General features: G+C 39.8%; 1 protein-coding gene across 2 annotated transcripts in view; it reads right to left on the reverse strand.

Annotated features, from left to right (window-relative positions):
- SLX4IP (SLX4 interacting protein) overlaps positions 1-23,992 on the reverse strand; it is a 124,951-nt gene that overhangs the window by 30,587 nt on the left and 70,372 nt on the right. For both annotated transcript variants that reach the window (XM_065401711.1, XM_065401709.1), the window contains one exon: positions 23,494-23,617. In XM_065401711.1, the coding sequence (XP_065257783.1) occupies positions 23,494-23,617 (124 nt within the window). The remainder of the gene's footprint in view (positions 1-23,493; positions 23,618-23,992) is intronic.

Here is a 23,992-nt window from a genome sequence, read left to right on the forward strand (position 1 = left end):
AAAAAACAAGAATTCTGTTTTGTGAAAAATTTCAAGGTTTCAAAGTTTGTTTTTGTTCTGCATCAGAAACAAGACCTCTTGAAATTTTTCACAAAAAGCACACAAGAGCGACCGGACTGCCAACAGTCCGAATCTGCCCGATTTAGAGTAGGGACTTGAACCTGGGTCTCTTATTCCAGGTGAGTGCCCTAAACATTGGGCTACTGGCTCTTTTCGGGTGCAGGAGGGGTCCCTCTCTCACACACACACATTCTCCCCCCCACTCTGGATAAACCTGTCCAACAAAACTTTGGTCTAAACTGACACATTTCCACAAACAGTTTCCGTTTTGATGAATCGGTATTTTCAGATTAAAAATTCTCTCATCTAAAAAAATCTTGACCATCTCTAGTAAAAATACAAATTTACAAACCAGTCTCTAAATGAGGAAAATAGATGTCTAAATGAGGAAATCATCTCCGCCTGAATGTTCCTCACAACACTGAACAAGCACTTCACTGTCATCGTATTTTTTTATTAAAACTTCAAACAAAAGGTGATCATCTTTTACATTTCCCACCTCACTCTAAAACACAATGCTTCATGCCCGAGATTCTTCTAAGAATGGGATCAACATGTCTATCTGTTTAATTTTCCAGCTGTCCTGTAAGAAGTAAGTCTTTAATCATATCTGACCAACTAACAACCTGAGCAGAGATTCAAATTGATCTTAACGACCTTTGATTTACAATATGTCTGCTCTTGGGAGTAAGACAACCCCCACCCTACCCAGCTCTATGATATTTTCACTTCAGTTGCCTCTTGTTAGTGCATGATTTCAAGTTGACTTCTGTTGGTGACAGAGTCATACAGGATATGACCAAAACATAATTTGAGATATTGTTAAATATGTCTCTTTAATTTCCCCTCTTCATTGATTCTTCCCTTGTGGAACCTTTCTACCAGCAGGAAAGCTATATTGTCATGAGGCTCTAATGGAAGCTCAATTAAATATCGTTCTGCTGATCAGTTAGTAGGGGATATCATGTCAGTACATTTATGGGGGGAGGGATAGTTCAGTGGTTTGAGAACTGGCCTGCTAAACCCAGGATTGTGAGTTCAATCCTTGAGGGGGCCACTTAAGGATCTAGGGCAAAATCAGTACTTGGTCCTGCTAGTGAAGGCAGGGGGCTGGACTCGATGACCTTTCAAGGTCCCTTCCAGTTCTAGGAGATGGGATATCTCCATTTATTATTATTATAATGCTAGTAAAAGTGCCAGTTATTGCTAATTGTGGTGTGTGTTTTAAGATGTGGATATCTGCATGCCAGGCATTGGGGTGTAATATATTTTAAAAGAACATTATATTCCATTTTTAACAAATATTTTGAAAAACTTCTTGCTAGTGCATTAATGTCTTTGGAACTTCTGAACTGCTCCATCCAGTAACATCAGTTTGTGTTAGCAAAACTACAACTGTGCCAATGTCAGCTGATAATACAGCAGCGCTGCAATGCTACTAACACTATAGAGTTCTTTCTGCTCCTTCCAAGGAAAAATATCTGCAAGTTAACTATTCTCTTACACAAGCTCAAGAAATGAAGATACTACAGAAATGCCTTCTTCTTCCTATCTGAAGAACCTGTGCACTCTGCAGCCTCCTACATGTAGGTTACCAACACAGAAATCAGAAAAATGTTTTCAAGTTTACAGTAAATAATGCAGAAATGAGACTTCTATTGGGGGGAGGTGGATATTCTGATTCTGAAACTGTACATCTAAGCCATCATATCAGAGTTCCAAAAACATTCACTGAGACACTGGAAACCAAAACATGACCGAATAAATGGAGTCCTAGCAAGGATGCAGTTTAGTTTAAGCAACAATATGCTCCAGTGAGTAATGCATTTTAAGGGAGTGGTAATTTGCCCTGCCTGATATATTTCACAGTCCCAGGACACTGAGAGGAAATATCAGACACTGAGTTTATACTGTAAAACTATCCAGCAACACTTGTTTTCCAAAGGAATTACAGCCAAGTTGACTTGAGCTTCCAACAAGGCTGCCAAGAAGAGCCTGTGGTACAGTGTATAACAGTGGAAAGCCCTCTCCCACGGCTATTAGAGACCATTCATCTGGGAGCCTGGGAAAATGCCTATGAGCTGCTGAGTTATCTGGAATAGCCTGGCAGGTGTTCACTTCCCAGCAAAATCTGGCACCTGCATGGCTCTGTTACTGAATTCTGCAAAGTCTTCTCCAAAACACAAGACAGGCCTAAGAAGATCGATTGCCCCCAAAACATTTTCATACCTGATACTCCTACATTTCTGATTGTACAGCTTTTCTTGCTGTTTTCCAAAACATCTAATTCAGTGGTTCTCAAATTTTTGTACTGCTGACCCCTTTCACATAGCAAGCCTCTGAGTGCGACCCCCTTATAAATTAAAAACACTTTTAAATATATTTAACACCATTATAAATGCTGGAGGTGAAGCGGGGTTTGGGGTGGAGGCAGGCAGCTCACGACCCCCCATGTAAGAACCCTTGAGGGGTCCTGACCCCAAGTTTGAGAACCCCCGATCTAATTTTTTCTCACGGCTCAGCCAGTTTAAATTTCTGACATGTTGTTTTGGATTAAAATTGCCCTTTTGATTTGAAGCTACGTGTGTAGTTTTACTTGGTGAGCAATCTCACTGAAAATGACGAGACACAAAATGCTGTCAAAACCACAAAGTAAAAAAGATGAAAAAAATATTTCCCCCTATAATCTCTTTCACTAATAGTTATCTTTAGGGCTACTTGTAACAAAAGGCATGGAAAAGAGATAAGATAGAAGTATGGTTTCTAGATTTATGTTGTCTATTAAGAACATTCCACTCAAGCATGTGCAATCCATGCAACAGAGCTAAAGAAAAACAAAATGAAACTGATTAGAAATGGACTAAAACCAAAGCTGAGACTGAACATTCTGTTTTCATTGCCCAGGCTGAATGAAGTGTCACAAATATGCTAAGAGCATAAACAGTGAACAGCAAATTACAATTAAATTATTAGATTATTAATAACACATTTGCTTTAAAAATGTATATATAAAATTATATATACAACATTTTAACTTGACACTGCATCCTTTAAACCAGAAGAACATTTCTTTTTCACTGAAACAGCTTAAAAGAGCCAAATGGATTTTTTCTAAAGAAAAACTGTGTTACAAAAGGACTTCCCCAGGGAATGACCTTGCATTCCAAGTTCCAATCCAAGAAAAGGTTTAGGGTTTAAATAATCTAAAAAAAACCCAGGAAGTACTTAGACCTGAAGTATAATCACAAATAGCAAGTTAGTTATGTATAATTTCCATACCAAGCCTACATTTCTGTGGGCATAATTTAGTGCCTGCAATGAAGAACACTCTATTTAGCACCTGTAATGCATGGGAAAGCATTAATCCAGCAGGTGGAAAACTGTGAATTCAAGTCATTGCACCTCCCCCACTCTCCCCGCCCCACAAAAGACGATGACGTCTAATTTAGAAAATTAGGACCAACATATTTTTCATCTAAATAGCATGAGGTGAGGGGACGGTAGGAAGGGAACCATAGATCTAAAGGAATGGGATAAAAATCTGTTCTAACATGCTTTTTTCTGGTGAAAGTAATTTACAAAAATAGTGATTTAACACCAGTTTACATGACATGATGACATATTAGGGATTAAAATATAAGCCCCACCTATTATAATGATGAAAAACTGAGAGGAGACTGTGTCTCGATTACAAAATTGTTCTAGTGCCTTGACTGCAAAGAAGGAAATACCCTTATGTTTACTGGCCACCACTATGAATTTCCAAACTGTTGTCAGTATTTGAATGGTTTCTTGCAACATGTGTTAACTCTTTATGCTTAACAATCTAGCTGTGACACTCCGATTACCTTTCCTAGACCTGAAGAAGAGCTCTGTGGAGCTCAAAAGATTTCTCTTTCACCAACAGAAGTTGGTCCAATAAACGATATTACCTCACCCACCTTGTTTTTGTCAGTATACAACTCAACTATATGACAAAGATACAACTCAATTATATGACAAAGCCCAAATTCCTTACCTGTGTATTCCAAATAATGGACCAGATCCTTAGCTGGTGGAAATTGGAGTAACTCCATTGACTTCAATGGAGCTACATCAATTCACACATGGTAAGGATCTGGCCCAGCGTGAGTTGTCATACTATCGAAAAAGTGACTTTTTCCATTTCTCTTTACAATCTCATCTAAGGAGGGAAAACTGAGATGATATAGAAGAGAGAACATAACCAATCCAGAAACTATAAGTCTGAACAAGTCAAACAAATGTCAATATTACACCAGTTCAAACAAAAATACACTTGCTTTTTATGTAACTTATAATTTAAGTTGTTGACATTAGTTTAATTGTTAAAAGATATTTCTAAATTGTGAGTTAGTGTTGTGAGCCTGACTTTGGTTTCCACAATAGAAGCTAAATATTTCTGTTAATTAAAAGGATAGTGAAAAAACATTCTGCAAATAAACAAACATGAGATTGCCAACTTCCATCCTTTTTCCTCTAAAGCTAGATTAATCAATTTAAATCTCTTTGCTTTGCATGGATTTGTTTAGTGAATTAAAAAAAAACAACAGACATTTCTTTCAGACTAATGTTCTAAATGATAAAAGAAATTACATTTATTATTTGCCTTTATGACACTGCTGAAATTTACTAAATCCTATTAGTGTGTCCACAAAGGAGCCACAAATTGGTTTTTCACTTTTCAAGTGATGAAGAGCTTTGCCTAAATTTGTACCAGTTTTACTAAATTTTAGTTATTTACTTTTTTCAATAAGTATTTTACAAATTAAGGCCCGGATACTGCACTCATATATTTATCTTTACACAAAGTCCCTTTGAGATCAATAGGAATGATATTCACAGTGTATAAAGTTAAGCACATGTGTAAGTCTTAGCAAGAGAGGCCCCTAAAATACAGACCCATGGAAAGTCTGGCCCAATCCTGCAAACACAAACATACATAACTGTACTCACATGAATAGTCCCATTAAAGCCAATGGAACTACTCATGTGAGTAAAGTTTGGAATACCCATATATTTTTGTCGGGCAGGTTCTTAGTCTAGCTCAGTCAACCTTTCAGTTAAGTACTGCAGCAAAATTTTCTAAGCATAGGAAAATAAAGATTACATGATGGGTAATGAAAAAAATAAATTAGAAAAAGGATTTTTTAAACCTAAAAATGCTACATTTTCTCTCTACATCTGTCATATGGCAATGCAGTTTAAGAATAAGAGAATGGTAAGCAGAATATTGCTGTATATCATAGTAACATCAAAAATAAAAGATACTGCTTATCTTGCAACCATATAAAGTGTGCCTGAAACCACCTCTTGTGACAATTAAAGTAACAAGAGCCGCACCATTTAACAAGCATTTCTAAAAGAATTTTCTTCCTTGTAAATTTAATTTGCTTGGTTTGTTTTTTAGGGGACTGCTGGTGGTGGTGGTTTGATGTCATTTTTACATTGGTGCTTTTAGGGACACACAGGGTTAAACATGTGTAAAATAAATTTTCTCAGTTTAAAGAGCACAAAACAACACATTTAGGAAACCAGACAGCTAGCGGGTCAAAACATTACACTTCCAGGTCAAGCTTCTGGTTGCAATTAAGTAAAATTCCTACAAGCATTTCTAAGGAAATCATATTTCTTGCAGTTTTTTTTAATCCCTGCTTTCTTGCTTACATTGTAACCACAGCACTTTCACTCTCTTTAGCAACATATAATACCTGTGTATCTGAAGATTTTCTACGAACCTGAAACTACATTTTAATCTAAAAATTAAACCCTCTCAATTTTTTCCATCTGAGTCTCATTCATTTAAAGTTGAACTAATTTAAGAAAATTAGATGAATTTATTAAAGGGAAACCATTAAACCGAAATCTAGTTTATTTAAAAACAAGCATTAAAAACCTTTTCTCAGGAGCCACACCTCCCCCTTTTGACCTCCTGCAGTATTTGTGATTTCAGTCATATTTTTCTTATTTAAAAAAATGTTTTTCTCTCCCTTGGAACTGTGAGAAAGACCCACTCAAACAACAGTAGAAACTGACTGAGGACCCAATCCTGCACACACGTACACACAGCTTAAATTTAAGCATGTGAGTAGTCCCCAGACTTTTACCGTAGTCCAGCGTGACTACTCAGATCCTTAAAGTTAAGCATGTGCGTAAGTGTTTCCAGGACTGGAGCTTAACTGACCTTCTATACAGGAGAGAGAGAGAATGTGTTGTCAAAAGTAAAAACAAAAACAAAACTGTAAAAATAGAGAAATATGTTTTATCTAATTTATTTTTTAAATAGTAATCTAGGCGCTACCTGTACCAATACTAGATACATTGTTTTTATACTTAAGTATTACTTTCCAATTGATGGTGTGCTTTTAAAAGAAAAAAAGGATCTTTTAAAAAGTCCAAACAACTCTTTTCCCTAGGCCATTATTTATATAGGGTTAGATCCTATTAGGTGCTGTTTTCAACTCGCTTTGAAGTTGAGGGAACTCGAGGGTACTTAGCAAACTGTAGAAACATCCAGCACTTCACAGGCACTATTACCATAAACCTCTTACAATACAGATGCACAAATTCAAGAAAATGAATATTCACAACTGTAGCTAAAAAGTTTAGAGGTGCCTCAGTTGTACTGCTTTAGCTGGAACAAGGGTTTCTTAATTCTTTTGGCACCAACTTCTTACGATCAAATTAAAGTTAGTAATTTATGGAGTTAATATAAATGACATAATTTCATTTGATAAATTACCAAGACTATAAAATTATGGTTTCTAGTAACTGCTTGGCTAACGAAGGGAAAATGAACAAGCTATTTATATATAATAAATAACTCAACTTGGGACGTAGCATTTTATCTGATGTTAAGTGTAACAGATGGTTAGCAGAGAATCTCCCTCTTGTTTTTATCAAGATATTGAGCTGAGATGCTAACCAAGTGGAATTTGCCAAAACAAAAGATTTCTTGGACTTTAAACTATATTTGCTTTTACTCCAAAAAACAAAAATGTTTTGCATTAGCAGTGCTGTGCATTCAGACGTGCACTCAACCTGCCTGCATTGTTATTGAAATCAGGACCAACAGTGAATGCTGAATATATGAATGATGAATATATTTGCAATTGTGTTTAAGGTTGTTGAGCAGAATTTTCTCTTGCATTACACCTCTACCCCGATATAACGCGACCCGATATAACACAAATTCAGATATAACACGGTAAAGCAGTGCTCCGAGGGGGGGGGGGGGGGCTGCGCACTCTGGTGGATCAAAGCAAGTTCGATATAACGCGGTTTCACCTATAACACAGTAAGATTGTTTGGCTCCCGAGGACAGCGTTATATCGAGGTAGAGGTGTACCTTCTCAAACTTGCTTACATTTCAATGACCAAACATTAAGTCAAATTTTGTCTGAAGAAGGGAGGATTATATGAGAGTTTTTGCAAAGAAGAAGTTGGGGCTGTATTGTTAGTCTGAGTGGCATCCTGAAAAGAGCAAGAAAAGGGAGAAGAGGATTGCATATGGGATGGGCCAACATACGAGTGTTGTAAAGGGTGAGTATGGAAGACATGGTTGAGCTCCTGAGTTTGCATGTATAATCAAGGTCTGGCAAAACTTTTATTGCTCAGCTGCTCATGACTGATATTTGGTTCAGCATCAGTTACAAGGGCACTAGGAAGGAGATGTGGCTACACTGGTTGCAGCTGACATTAAATCCAGAAGATTTTTCACGACAATATGGGATTTCAAAAGTGTGTCCACTTCACATGAAAATTCTGGGATGAAATTAGAATGAAATTAGTATTGGTGGATAGTTGCTTCATTAAACCTCAGAATCCTTGGTGAACTAGTTGTGTCATTAACCACAATGACCTTGGAGTCACTAAGACTGATTGTCCTCTAGTCTCATGTACACAATTTTACCTTAGTGCAACACCAACGATTTCAATTAAGTTACTCTTAGGGGTACATCTATACTGCAAGCTTCTTTCAGTGGCCTGTAGTGTATGTACCCACATAGCAGCCCCCCAGCACAGTTGCAGTGTAGCCAGTGAACCATGGCGTAGGCAAGTAAAGACACACCTGAAGGGTGTGGGTATGTATGCGAGTACATATCCTACATGGCTCTCTAGTCGCCCAAACTGCTTCCTGTCTACACTGCTATTATTTTAGCAGTGCAGTGTCCCGCTGCCTCCTTGCTGCTGGAGTTTTTCCCCATCACAGGAAGAATCTGGCAATGGGGAAAGGCTCTGGCACAGGAGAGGCAACATGGAAAGGCTCCACCGGCTCCCGGAGCCTTCTCCCATCACAGGGAAAGACCCCAGCAGCAGGGAAAGGCTCTGGCAGGGGGGGCTTCCCTACTGCCTCCCCCCCCCCCCACCACAGCCTTTCTTTGCCACAGGGAAAGGCTCTGGCAGCAAGAAGCTGTTGAAGCCTCTCATCACTGCTGGAATCTTTCATCGACTTGTATAGCTACACAACAGTGTGTAAGCAGCCTGCTTTTCACTCCAGGTGTATCTATGCCGACACTGGTTTGTAGTGTAGAGGTAGCCTAGATTTACACTGATGTGAGAGCAGAATCCTGCCCATATTTTGGCCAAAAGGGACTTTGACCCACAGATCTTCTAGTTACCTGATCGTTCTTTAAAAAAATGAACCTCAGAGTCACTGAATCCATGGAAAAACATTTGAAGAATGAATTAACAAAAATCTAGTAGAACATGCTGTCAGAACCACCTCCTCTCTGCCATTTTAGACATTCTTCCTAACGCAAGGTACTCAAACATCCTTGAAATGCTGAACCCAGGATTTGAGGAATGCTTAGAGCAGAGATCCAGAGTGCCATGTTGTTAGTGGATGGAAGAAGATATGTTGAAACATGAATAAAACCACACACCGTCTCAAAATCAAACTTATTCAGCAGAAAATTCCATTTAAGACACTGGCAGCAGTAATACTGAACAAACTGGATTAAAATGCTTTGTAGTGGAACATACTGTAATGGTGATTTGTTACTCACATTTTGTGGTGCCCTATGTTTAATCAGGTCTGGAAGAAGGTAGCAAGTAGATTAAATATCATTTTGGGAACTGACATTCTTCACTAACCAAAATACCTGATACCAAGAGATTATGGGAGCTTTAGAATCTAAACAGAGTACAGAAAAAAATCTTTTCAAGAGCAACAGCTGTTGAAATGAGAAATCATACAACCCACATAAGAGTCAACAAGAAACGTTAGGGCCAGATAGTCAAAATCACTCAGCAGCCACAACTTGGACAGATTTTCAAATGTGCTCAGTTCCCACTTAGACAAATGGGCACTGAGTTCTTCTGAAAATTCAGCCATTCATTTATGTGGCTAAATGGGAGCTGCTGAGCTATTTTAAAGTCTGGCCCTGAAAATTTTAGATCAGTGAAGTGTCCAATTGCTTCTGGCCAAATCTGATAGATGACTGAGAAGATATGATCACACTAGATACCAATGATTATTTCTGGATACCTATGATTATCAGTATTGAACTATTACCTAGTTTTTTCTATAGCGAGAGATCTTTTGCTGCTAATATTTCTAATGTTTGTGTGAAGATATATAGACTCTGATATATGTATATTTTACACACACACACACACACACACACACACACACACATTTTCTTGTAATTATTTTTATCTTCATTTTTTCCTATCTTAAAAATACAGCAAAAAAAGGGAAACAGAGACGACATACAGTAAATAGAAGGAAAGGGGTTGCTGGTGGATAGCAGATAGACATTGTTTAATGGTCAGTGTTAAGGATGTTTTTAGAACTTTAACTCCAAACTACCTTTCTTTGTCACGTTTATTCATTAAAAAAAAATACAGTATTTTTTAAATGAAGTGGTATTTATTTTCAACATTAATCATCTGAAAGATTCTATCTGGGAATATCTTTAGGTTGTGGGATTTTTAATTTTTTTAAGCATTTAAAAACCACAACAATAAATGTCTGCACTTTGTTATTTTTCCATTTCTTCCATAGGCTCTTTGAACTACACTCCTTTACTGCTTCAGCTAGTCAAGATTACAAACTTGGCAAACACCACATGAATGGGAGAAGCAGGAGATGGGGCCTTCAGAGTTACACCTGCTGAAGTATGAACAAGGAAGTAAATTGTCACAGAGCTCAGGAAGTGGCACGTTTTGCTGTTTTCTACCTTTTCCCCTTAACCCTGTGTCCTGTACCAGTCAAAATTCGTGCCACTGCCATGTCAGGGGAAGGGATCACCAAGTGTCTCCTGAAGGAGAAGGGGTAAAATAAAAATGATGATACTGCCAGTTCCACCACAGAAAGGTTGAAGATTCTGCCACCACCATATCCACACCCTGTTGCCATGGAAGTAGAGAAGGATTCTGCTGCTAAAGACAAGCACAACAGCCCATTTCTCTGGGAAGTGCTATAGGTGAGATTTCTCTCACTAGCACCACTGGAGGAGGTACTGAAACAAACTGTACAGAGCTAAGCAGTGCCTGGGGATGAAGATTCTATTTTGGCCCATCTCTTTTTAGGGGGGGGACTCAGATAGAAGTTCTGGTGGCCAGTTCGAATTTGAAGGTAAGTTGGGCTTTGCTGGGGAAGGACTATGAATTACCTGTGAGAACAGCTTTGACAAGTGTTCGATCCTAGCAAGTGATTTACATTTTCAAATCTATCCTTGCAACAAAAAGGGCAAATTATATATATTTTTCTCTGTGAGTATGTTATACACAAAAGTTTAATTGGAACAAGTTCATTAGCTTCACTGGGAATCCACAGAGATCCAAACTGTGCCTGAAACTTGTTGTGCAGAGGGGCACTTAATATTCAACCCAGTGCTGAAGGGGAGGCCAGAAATTTCTATGTACTGTTCTTCTCCGTATGCTGGACCAGGAGTTCCTTCTATGGGGGAAGGAGCTGACTGAGAGGGTCAAAGCATGTGCCCCTCCCACTATTCATGCTGTGAAAGCCTCATCTTGGGTTGGGAAATTCCTGGGGCACCTGCAGATGGAGAACTCCCTGCAAAAGAGCTGATGTAGTGGAAAGAAACAAGGCAATGCAGATCTTTGGGTTCTCGGGACTGAACCTCCAGCTTCTTCTTTAGGGGTCAACCCCCAACTTTCACTAACAGACAATTTAGTTAACAGTAAAATGGATTTCTAGTACCCTAGAAGCATGATCAGGATCACCATCTTTCCTAAACCACTACAGTGATCTCATGAAAGATAATGGAACAACACACACTGGAGTTTCTAGATCAAGCCATTATCCCACAACTCCAGCCTACTCGCTAACAGAGGGGTAGGTTGGGGTATTTTTGCATTTTGATAAGGCAGCGGATTTAAAACGAACAAAAGGAAGCACTTCTTCATACAACACAGTCAAGCTGTGGAAGTTGTGAAGGCCAAATGTGTATCTGTGTTCAAAAAAGAATTAGATAAGTTAATGAAGGATAGATCCATCAATGGCTATTAGCTAAGATGGTCAGGGACGCAACCCCATGCTCTGGGTGTACCTAAACCTCCAATTGCTAGAAGGTGGGACTGGCTGATGGGATGAATCACTCAAAATTTGCCCTGTTCTGTTCATTCCCTCTGAAGCATTTGGCACCGGCAACTGTCAGAAGACAGGATAGTGGGCTAGATGGGCCATAGGTTTGACCTAGTATGGTCATTCTTATGTTCTTCTGTTGTTTAAATATTTCTAAAATAACTTTTGTATCATCCTTGCTCCTTTCCTACCTCCCGCAAAACAAAATAATTGGGAAGCAGGTTTTCTGAAGTCAGTGGGAGTGGGTATGGGTGTCAAAAATCAGGCTAATCAAAGGGTAGTTACAATCTTAACAAGAAAATAGCTATCATGTTTCTGTACTAATCACAAGATTCATTTAATAAGCCCCCAAAACTGAAAATCTTAAAAGCTACGACAAAGAACTGAACAGAAACCTACACTGGTTCAAATCCTGCTAAACTTACTCATGGGAGTATTTCCAGTGAAGCTGATGGGACTACACCCATGAATAAATCAAGCACAACTGGTCTTTAATTATTATACAAAAGGAATTACTCTCACCTTTACCCTATAAAACACAAATATAGACTCAATAATGCTCAAATCAGGTGAGATCATCAGTTGAAAAAGACCCCAAAGAAAACTCATCACTAACTACTAAGTTCTTGCCTACATTTAAAATGCTACAGCACTTCAGTGTAGACACTACTTACACCGATGGGAGATTCCCAGCACAGGTAATCCACCTACCCGAGAGGTGGTAGCTGGGTCCACAGAAGAACTGACAGGCAGAATTCTTCTGTCAACCTAGCACTGTCTCCACAGGGACTTAGGTCAGCTTAACTGCGCTGATCAGGGGTGTGGATTTTTCACATCTCTGAGCAACAGTGTTATGGCGACCTAATTTTCTAGTGTAGACCAGGTCTGAGTGTAGGCAGTGAGAGACGTGGCTAACAGCCTTCAGCTTTTTTATTTTTCTTAAAGTCTGTTACTAGTGTTCAGTGGCTAAGTTTCTGTTATACATAAAGCTCAAGGGGTACTGCAAGTGTTGCTCTAAATTCCCAGCACCAGAACACACAAGCTGGGGAGAGTAAAGTTCAAACGCAAACTGCAAAAAAGTCTGAATAGATTCAGCGTTAAAGAGATGAATGACGAATAATTTTAAAGCTCAAATACAATTTTCATCATATTTTGAAGTTGGACAACAGCAGTTTAGACTTTATTAGTTAACAGATTTTCTTGTTATTTATCTATAACTCTGTAACCATATTCAGTGAAAAAATACACGTACACAATCAGAAACATGCAGTAAAATGCAACGTCCTAGATACTAAGGTTATTGGTGTATTAGCAATACCTAAGCCATATTTACTAAGAAATGTACTCCAGGAAATACATGGAAAAGTGGCACAATTATTACAAACATTCTAGTTAGGACTTTCAAAAAATCCTAAGGGAGTTAAGCGCCCAAACCCCATTGAAATTCAGTGGGTGCCTAATTCCCTTTGGCTCATCCCCTACCCCCCATGTACTGAACATTACTAAAACTTATATTAGTTATCACATGAAAATGTGCAGTCTCTGAAGTGCCTTTCAGAAGAAGTTGGGGGATATCGATCACTATTCAACATTGCTGTAACCATATACAAACACCGATCCTTGACCCAATGAGCTCACAATCTAAGGACAGTCAGACAAGTAGACTGAAGTTAGTGGGAATAGAAAACAACATTTAAAAAAAAACCACCTTCATATGTATATGTCAACAAGATTCACAGTAAGCAGCACAGAAGAAGTGGCTCTTCAAGAGGGACTTAAGGTAGAGAGGGAAAGATTCTTGCAGATGAGCTCAGGGAAATTATGCTACTCATGGGGGCTGCAGAAGGTACAGTGCTCAACCTTAAAAGTTTACCAGTTTTGCCTGAGATTCAGGTTACCTCAACATTTTCAGTATTCCCTATCCTTGTATCTTGCATAGTGCCAATACTTAGGTAATGCTATTTAATTATCTAGAAAAGACTCACTGGACCACCTCCATCTGTGATCATGTAACATCTTGGGAGAATTACAGCAATTCCTTACATGGAAAAGTAATATTAGGAAAGTGTTCCATAAGAGGGTTGGAGTCATGTGACCAGCCAGCTCTCCACAGACCACATTTTGGGAACTACTGATCAAAGACAACTGGCAGCTTTTAAAGGGCAACCACAGGATGAGGAGCGGGAGGCCAGGAGTGAGAATTTTATTCAATTTATTACCAAAAGAAAAAAGCCCACACACTATTAAAATGGGAAACATTTCCCTCTTCTGGAAAGAGAGCCTGAAATACCAGCTATGTTTTTCTGCATTTTGGAATTTTTAAAAGAAAGATTTTTGCTAAAACAAGATATATTTATTCCTCTCAAATTCTCTGCTAGCCTGATTTGTAGTTAAAATCCCAAGAAACTGACATCCCAAATCAAATATGGAAAGCATGCATACATCAGACATACAAACAAATGTAAAATATTAAAAAATAAATAAAAAATAAAACCACCCCATCAAAATATTTTTAAGAATCCACCAGCATAAGGGGGAACAATTATTGCTTACTTCTGGGAGCAACCATCTCCACTGGCAGACGCAAAGTAGATTAAATGGATTGGCACAACAAAATGCTGAACAAACTCACCAAAGCTTTGACATTGCAATCAGATCTGCACAGGTGTCCCTGTGTCCATGTGGAGCCCCATTGGGCTTAAGTGGGGTTCTGCATAGATGCAGGGGTCTGTCCAGCCTCATGAATCTGATTACAGGATCTGGGCCTATAGGATCATTTGAAGTACAGTCACTGCACACAATATTGCATTTAAACAGGAGTAAAAGTCAATTAAGGTCTGCAGGATTGGGCCATAAGTCATTAAATGATAAATAGGGCTATAATTATCTCTCTGAGAAACAAGAAACTCAAGCAGCTAAAACCCACAGTTTGAGAAATGCTGAGGCATTGTGAAGACGAGTATCAAACAAACTTCACCTCCTGTGGTAGCAATAGGCACACTTTGGGTACGTCTATACTTACCTCCGGGTCCGGCGGTAAGCAATCGATCTTCTGGGATCGATCCCGGAAGTGCTCGCCGTCGACACCGGTACTCCTGCTCCGCGAGAGGAGTACGCGGAGTCGATGGGGGAGCCTGCCTGCCGCGTGTGGACCCGCAGTAAGTTCGAACTAAGATAGTTCGACTTCAGCTACGTGAATAACGTAGCTGAAGTTGCGTATCTTAGTTCGAAGTGAGGGGTTAGTGTGGACCAGCCCTTTAATTGATCGCAAGTGAGAGGAATTTAAAAGGGATACTGTCTAAAAGATTTTAAGAAGCGCCAAAAAAGATGAAATTGAGATGCGAGAGCAGAATGCTTTGGAAGGATCTTTTGGATGCACCTTTGTCTTTATTATGCTGGTTGATTTCACATTTCCTGTGCATTTGCAGGAGGTAAAAAAGAGGAGGTAAGATCTCATACAGAAGGAGGGAAAAAAGATGAAGTCAGGAGTTCGGGTGTCATGTGACATCCTGTTTTCTAATTATTGTCATTGCATTTGGAATTGCTCTACTGACCAAAGGCCACACATATGGGAAAGCCCCCACCTCTTAAAAACCCCCACACCTTTTTGAAATACCTTTTCCTTGTCCAGCTTGGAAAGCACACCTCTATCTGCACTCCATGGTCAAATTCATGGTATGCCAACACCCTGAATACTGTGTGCAGTTCTGGTCGTCCCATCTCAAAAAAGATATATTAGAATTGAAAAAGGTACACAGAAGGGCAACAAAAATGATTAAGGGTATGGAACAGCTTCCATATGAAGAGAGATTAAAAAGACTGGGATTTTTCAGGTTGGAAAAGAGATGACTAAGGGGCGATATAATAGAGGTCTATAACATCATGAATGGTGTGGAGAAAGTGAATAAGGCAGTGTTAATTACTCCTTTACATAACACAACAATCAGGGGGTCACCCAACGAAAGTAACAGGCAGCAGGTTTAAAACAAAGAAAAGGAAGTATTTCTTCACACAACACACAGTCAACCTGTGGAACTCCTTGCAGGGGATGTTGTGAAGGCCAAACTACAAAGGGGTTCAAAACAGAATTAGATAAGTTCATGGTCCATCGATGGCCATTAGCCAAGATGGTCAGGGATGCAACCGCATGATTTGGGTTTCCCTAGCTTCTGACTGCCTGAAGCTGGGAGTGGACAACAAGAGGATGGATCATTCAGTGATTGCCTGTTCTGTTCATTCCTTCTGAAGCACCTGGCATTGGCCACTGTCAGAAGACAGGATATTGGGCTAGATGGCGATTCTTATGTTCCATGGAGGTACACTGCAATCCTTTCCTGAAAGTTTCTAGGGATGGCAGCCTTATTTCTTCCTCCATGGTAGGACACTTTCCCACCCCAGTTGGCAAAAACTTTGACAGACACCATTGCTGTAAATGGGCTAGCAGCATACAGGCCCAGGTGACTTCAGGACACCAGCAGTAGCTTGTTCTCTGGGCCTTTGTTACCCTTAGGAGTGAGACATGAGCTAAAACCACCAACAACCCTCACAAATGGTGCCAGTACTCAGTGCCAGTGCCCTATACCCATAGTTTCATGCAACCAAGCAATTCCCTGCTCATTTCCCTCACCCATGGTGGGTCATACTCACCATGGCTTGAGCTGAGAGTGGCATCGGGCACAAGCATTCCAAAGCAGAAGTGTCCATAAGCATGTTTTGTTTAACACTTTAGCGGAGCAATGGAAGGGGGGAGTTCTGAATCTTAAGTTTCGCTTTCCGTTCCTACCATACTGATAATGGTACCTCAAGTGTGTTTTATCTGTAGCTGCAGTTGTTGCAGCCTTGAGGGGTACACCCCTTCCACATCAGCGGAACAAATGACTCAGATGAGGAGAAAAAAGAGGAGGCGAGAGGACATGTTCTGTGAAATGCTGCAAGCCAGAGCTGTATCAGACCTTGAACAGAGGGCCTGGAGGGTGAATATTGCAGACTCTATGGAGACCTGGGTTCTGTTCCCAGCTCTTCCACTCATGTCTGCTCTTTCCTTCGCCATTGGGCCATGGTGCCTCCTGTGTATGAGGCCAGCAAAGAACCAGTTAGTCTGAATCTTTGCCTTAACACAGCATGGTGCTGAAGTGGGGCACACTCAGATGGGGGTCAGACTAAATGACCCTTGCGGTCCCTTCTAACCCTATGATTCTATGAAGAGGAGGGAGGCACAGGAAAAGGAGAGGCAGATGAACAAGGACATAATGGGGCTTCTCCATCAGCAAACTCAGCTGCTGCAGACAATTATGGACCTCCAGATTCAACAATCCAGGGTTGGACTCCCATTGCAGTCTGTGGAGAACTGCTGCACAGCTCCTCCCTACACCACCCTTTCTCCCCTAGCATTCAACATGGCCTCTGGGCCTGCATACTTACCCCTACCATTATACACTGGGGGAAAGCCTGGACAAGAATAGCTTCCCATACACTGACCTGTGAGAACCACAGTTGATGTACGTGTAGCTACAATGGACATCAATGTTCCTTCCTCTTGTTTATTTATTAAGGTTCCTCAATTGTTTTAAGTTAAAATGCATTTCACATAAGCTCTTCAGAGATTTTTTTGGAGCTGTTTTTGTAAGTGAATAAAACTCTTTTGTTTTGAAAGTGATTCATCTTTATTAGTTTACAACACATAGTGCACAGTGCCTGATGACAGTGAAAGTAGTGGTCTTGTACACTCACAACCCACAAGCTCAGTGCCAAACAGTGTAATTTTCACCAGTGTACAGTAAGCACCCCAGCATTAATAGGTACACTGTCAGTGATATATGCACAGATGTGCAGCAAGCACCACACAATTCCTAACAGGCCCCCAAACTGCAGCGCCAGGTTGAGCACAGCGCAACACAGGACATTACTGTGGATCGCTGTTAGAGTGCTCTTTCAAAGCCTCCCTAAGCCATAGAGCTCCTTGTTGAGCTTGTCTGATAGCCCTTGTGTTGGAATGTTCGAACTCAGCAGAAAGCCGCTCCACCTCTGCCCTCCATCCTTGCGGCAAGTTTTCCCCCTTTTCTACAAAAATACTATGCAGGACACAACAGGCAGCTATAACCATTGGGATATTTCTCACACCGAGATCCAATATGGTGAGTCAACAACGCCAGCGCCCTTTCAGTCTACCAAAAGCACATTCAACTGTCATTCTGCACCTGCTGAGCCTGTAGTTGAATCTTTCCCTGGTGCTGTCATGGTGGCCAGTTTACAGCTTGATGAGTCAGGGGAGCAAGAAATAGGCTGAATGCCCCAGGATCACTACTGGCATTTCAACATCACCAACAGCAATCTGCTGGTTGGGAAAGAAGGTCCCTGCTTGTAGCTTTCTGAACAGTCCTGTGTTCTTAAAGATGAGAACGTCATGCACCTTCCCTGACCAGCCAACATTGATGTCAATGAAGCATGCCTGTGGAGCCACCAGCACTTGCATACCCATGGAAAAGTTGCCATTTCTGCTGATGCACTCTGCGGCAAGGTGATCTGTGCCTTACTGTCAGGCAGATGTGCATGCCATCTATTTCTCCACTGCAGTTGGGGAACTGCATAGCCGCAAAGCCATTCACTATGTCCTGCACATTGCTGAAAGTCACAGTCCTGTGTAGCAGGAGACTATTAATGGGCCGGCCTACTTGTATCACAACAGCTTTTACTGTGGATTTCCCACTGATCGGTAGCAATCTGGTGTTGCAAGTTTCCACGGTGTGATCACCACTCGCTTCTCCACTGTCAGTACAGCTCTCAGTTTGGTGTCCCTGGTGTTGGATGGCTTGCTTGGCACACAGATCCAGAAAAGTGATCTTGTGGATCTGAAAGTTCTGCAGCCACTGCTCGTCATCCCAAACCTGCATCACGATGCGATCCCACCAGTCAATGCTCATTTCTCAGACCCAGAAGTGGTGATCCATCATTTGCAGCGGATCCATGAATGCCACCAATAACCTTGAATAGGTTCTCACTATGTCCCATAGCAAACTGACAGTCAGGAAACTGCCATGTTCCCCATGGTTATTCTTGTGGCTCAGCAAATACCAAAGGATTGTGCATCCTATGTTTGCAATGCTCATGACAGTAGTGCAGAGCTGTGCAGGCTCCATGCTTCTGTTAGAGCTGGCAGACAGCGACAAGTCCCACGCGGGTTAGTAGGAAATTGAAAATAGGCACAAAAATTATGGGATATAGATGATATTATGGGATGGAGAACACTGCCTTATGGAAAGTTGATCTCTCATTCCCAGTCACCTCCGTGCGAGTCGTTTCTGCCCCGTCATGTATTCCCAAAACTGCCCAAAAGACAGTGCGCTGAATTGTGGCGGGTTGCACACTGGGATACCTACCCATGGTGCACTGCACTGTGGATCGACACAAGCACTCCTGGTGAGCATGTGCAGTGCCGACACAAGGAGCCAAGTATGCACACACAAGTGATGGACTAACTGCAGCGGCTGTACACCAATGTAACTTGTGTCAGCAAAACTTTGTCGTGTAGACATGGTCTTGCAGAATAAACACAGCCAACTCCCTCCTCCCTCAAGAAGTAGAAGGAGGAGGTCACAGTTTACCAGGTACTTCCTTCCCACTCCAGCTACTACGTGGGAGATGAAGGACCTAGCCCCGTTGACTTGGCAGGTCACCTTTTAACCCTTTTCTCACTCCGTCCCAATGTTCCATCCTTCCCTGTGTGTTCTTTACCTTCTTCCCAACTTTCCCATCATTCTTCCTTTATCATACTATGCCCTTGATCTCGCTGCTCAGCCCTCTTTTCAGTCTCTTATTGCTTTGTTTCTGCAGCCCCTTACTGTCAGGCAGAAGAGCAGCCACTTTCCGCCGAGTAAGGAAAGCAGCAGACTAGCATGCTTGAAAATGTCATTACGAGAGGATGTCAGTGATTGGTAAAAGTGGAGCACAGTGATGATACCTCACAAATTATATAAGCTGGGTCTGAAGTTAAGAGATAACAACTCAACTTACACTTTTGTAGAAAGCCCAGTTCTTAATGGGTCAAATTTTCCAAGATGCAATTTTTGTGAGGGGCTGACTTGCATGCACTGAACGCCTGATATGGGCATGCTAGTGAGGTTTACGAGCTGAATGCCCATCTTGCACATCTCTAGGCATGCATACTGGATGGGGGGAAAACTGTATCTTTGTAAGTCTATCCCACTGCGTTTTTCTCTTAAAAAATAAGATAAATCAAAATCAAACACTTTTCGACATTAGATCAAACACAGGAAATAGAGAGTTTACTCTGAAACCAATGACTAAAGACTAAATTAAAGCTTACTTTGGCAGATAATTTACACTGGCCATTTGGGAGGGGCAGAGAAATTGTTCAAACAGAAGGAAGAATAGGAAGAACTTGCTTGTTTTGGCTACTTTCTCCCATTTTTCCATTCTCTATCCCATTTTTCTTTCTTCTTCTCTTGTGTGTAACACCCACAGATTTCCTAATGAGATGGTATGCGAATCACCACGCACTACTGTGTGGGTGTAAATGAAAGAGCTGTGTAAAACAACAAGTAACTTGCACAGATATTTTACTTATGTGCCACAAAAAGGGAAGGCAATATATACCTCCATAACGTCAGACAGAGAAATCTGTTAGCTGATGATTTTCTCCTTGAAATATCCCAGGTGGCCATTCTAACAATGGACTCCTCTCTGCTCCGCAGCCCTAAGAGGCAGGCCCAGATTGCCAATCAAAGAAAGGTGGCTTGGCTCCCACTTCTGGGGAAATCCCCAATTATAACATTTTTCAGCTTTAGAAGATGTTTAGGAACTTCTATTAACCCCATTACAACACAACATGAATTTTTCCTGCAATACAAAATATAACAGACTGGTTGTGCACATTTCTTTGTATGACACTAAGGACTGTTCAGATTGTGAAGTACTCATTTCCCAGATCTTGTGTGCAGTGACTTATTCTGAAGGGTTCCAGTTCCTTTCTGTAGAACCCAAAGATACAATATTTTTACCATCTATTAACTAAAGCTTTTATTGCCTTGTTTAAGTGCTGGTAACTGGTAAAGTGTAAAAGTTACTGGGCTGTGGATCTTCTGAATAGCTGGCTCCTGATGAGATGGACTCTGATTGCCCTGGTGAACATTCACACATTCCTTTGTTTCTTTCTTAGGTGTACTGGCTTAGTGAAGAACATATGAATGCTGGACTTAAGCAAAGCACTTCATTTTCTCAGAGTGCCGTATTGAGGCACCATAGACAGGGCTTCCAACTCAAACATTTAAGGCAGAGAGGGCGTAAAAAGATGACTTGGTAAGGACATTCAACATCAAATCGAGTTTCCATGGAATTTTCTTTTTTTACATTTATTTTCCATCTATCAGTAATTAGTGGGAATTAATCCAGCAAGGTGAATGGGATGATAGTTCTGGCAAATCCAAAATCCAGAGCCTCCAGGTTCAGAATGGAGTCATTAATGTTACTGATGACTTCTTTTGACGTATTTGCCTTTAGGGTGTTTGTTATCAGGGGAAATGTAGACAAGACACATAGATCATCAGTTTGCCAGGGCTGGAACAGCGTGCCAGTTTTCTAATTAAAAGGTTGCTTTAAATTAACAACTCACAAATGTGTCAGGCTTCATATATACTCTCAGATTAACAAATTATACAAGATACCTGCCTGCGCATCTGAGAACAATTAAATTTATTTTCACACAATTACTTTTAAACACACTTTATTTGGGCAGCTACCTTTTTAAAAAAGTATATATTAAAAATGTTTCTCAGTGGGAAAAAACATTCCTTAGCAGGATTTCTTTTTAAAATGGTATCCTTTTCTTTTTTCATAGGAAAATTCTATTTGTTTTCTCAAAACCAGAAATATAAGAGGATCTAAAAGTTCACATGCTTTATAAACATTGCACAGTTCACTCTTTTAGGGGGATAAATTAAGGTTCCCAACTTGCAGGAAAGGCTTTTAAAAAAATCTTTACTGGCCTCCAGCACTTTCTACTTATATTCTATTTTGTACTTGTGGGAAAAAAATAGTCATGTCATAGCAAGCTAGTTCCCATGTATTCCTAACATATTTTTATAAGGCTTCTACAATCATTTGCTGCCCTAATGAGCCACCAAAACAGTATTTAATCTTTGCTGTGCTTAATAAAAATATATGTTCATATTAATATTCATAACAGTAATTGCACTGGTACTGCAAATAGGGAGGAACTGGTTGAGAATTTGAAAGTGGAAGGCAACTTGGGTGAAAGTGATCACGAAATGGTAGAGTTAATGATTCTAAGGAATGGTAGAAGGGAAAACAGCACAATAAAGACAAGGGGTTTCAAGAAGGCAGACTTTAGCAAACTCAGAAAGTTGGTAGGTAAGTTCCCATAGGAAGCAAGTCAAAGGGAAAAAACAGTTCAAGAGAGTTGGCAGTTTTTCAAAGAGACATTATTAAGGGCACAAGAGCAAACTATCCCACTGTGTAGGAAAGATAGGAATTACGGCAAGAGACCACCCTGGCTTAACCAGGAGATCTTCAATGATCTGAAACTCAAAAAATAGTCCTACAAAAAGTGGAAAATAGGTCAAATGACAAAGGATGAATATAAACAAATAACACAATCATGTAGGGACAAAATTAGAAAGGCCAAGGCACTAAACTAGATTAAACAAGCTAGAGACATAAAGGGTAACAAGAAAACATTCTACAAATACATTAGAAGCAAGAGGAAGACCAAGGACAGGGTAGACCTATTACTCAATGGGAGTAACAGAAATAGTAACAGAAAAGGTCGGGAGTGCTCAATGACTTTTTTTTTTTTTTTTTTGGTTTTCACCAAAAAGGTTAGTAGCAATTGGACATCTAACATAGTGAATGCCAGTGAAAATGAGGTAGGATCAGAGGCTAAAATTGGGAAAGAACAAGTTAAAAATTACTTAAACAAGTTAGATGTCTTCAAGTCACCAGGGCTTGATAAAATACATCCTAGAATACTCACAGAGCTGACTGAGGAGATATCTCAGCCATTAATGATTATATTCGAAAAGTCATTTAAGACGGGAGAGATCCCAGAGGATTGGAAAAGGGAAATATAATGGCAGTCTATAAAAAGGGAAATAAGGACAACCTGGGGAATTACAAACCAGTCAGCTTAACTTCAGTACCTGGAAAGATAATGGAGTAAATAATTAAGCAATCAAGAAAGGGAAGGGAAACTACCAAGTAGTTTATGCCCTAAAACAGTTCTACAGACTTAGACTTGAGTAAGAAGTATTTTCAGATATTAAAACAGTTATTTTAAAACTTCACCTTTTTGTTCCCCCACAATAAAACCTATCAACAATATCCAGCTTAAATAAATGGCCCTCCTATTTTGTTGTGTTTCTGCATACGATTAGCAAAACGAGATCACAACTTAACAAACCCTGCTACCAAGCTGTGGTAACAGAGCTGATTAAATGACTACCAATTCTAATCACAACAAAACGTGGTAGGTGAAATATACCTATTTGTCATACAGAACAAGGATAAAAAAATAAGGATGTAATCTCTGTGTTTTGTAATTTTGGCGTTAGATGAAATCATATAATATGTATGTGATGTGAGTGTATACAGAGAGAGAGAGAGTCAGTCTAACTTAAGAACTTTTACATATAAAGAATATATATTCTTATATGGCAAAAACAATATATATATTTTTACATGTAAAATCACTTAAGTTAGACACTAGGCTCACTGGATTTCCTGGTAGGGACTATGTCATTTATAGTAATCAAAAACAGAATAAAAATAATTTCTACCATTTTTTTCATTTTATTTACAATATTTAAAATTATTGTACTTGACCCTACCTTTTAGGGACAAGGGACTGGATTGTGTGCATTCCGTGTGTTTCCACTGGCCACGGTGTTTACGAGCTTCTAAGTAGCGCTTGACTCTTGAATTAATAGTGTCTTTTAGCAGCAAGCACAGTTCCTGAAATAGAAATCAGTTGCAAATTTATGTCTAAATCTATGCATCCTTAAAAATTAATATCAAAGCACTCAAAAATGTATGCAGAAACCCATTCTATGCAATTTTGCACTGTCATATTTTAAGGACTATTGAAAGTATAAATAAATGGGGAAAGTAACTTTAAAACTGCAACAAGGGTTGGAAAAAGAATTAGACTCTTTAGATATACATTTTGAAAAATGAAAGAGGCAGAAATTACTAAATTACAATATTATGGTTATGGTCAAATATGACAAATTGTATGGCTGAGTAATTTCCCTAATCAATTTTACTGTGAAAATTCGCATTAACTAGATACATGAAATAAACATAACATGACATTAATATCACAAAAAG

Source organism: Emys orbicularis, chromosome 3 (genome assembly GCF_028017835.1).
Source record: "Emys orbicularis isolate rEmyOrb1 chromosome 3, rEmyOrb1.hap1, whole genome shotgun sequence".
Classification (NCBI taxonomy): domain Eukaryota; kingdom Metazoa; phylum Chordata; order Testudines; family Emydidae; genus Emys; species Emys orbicularis.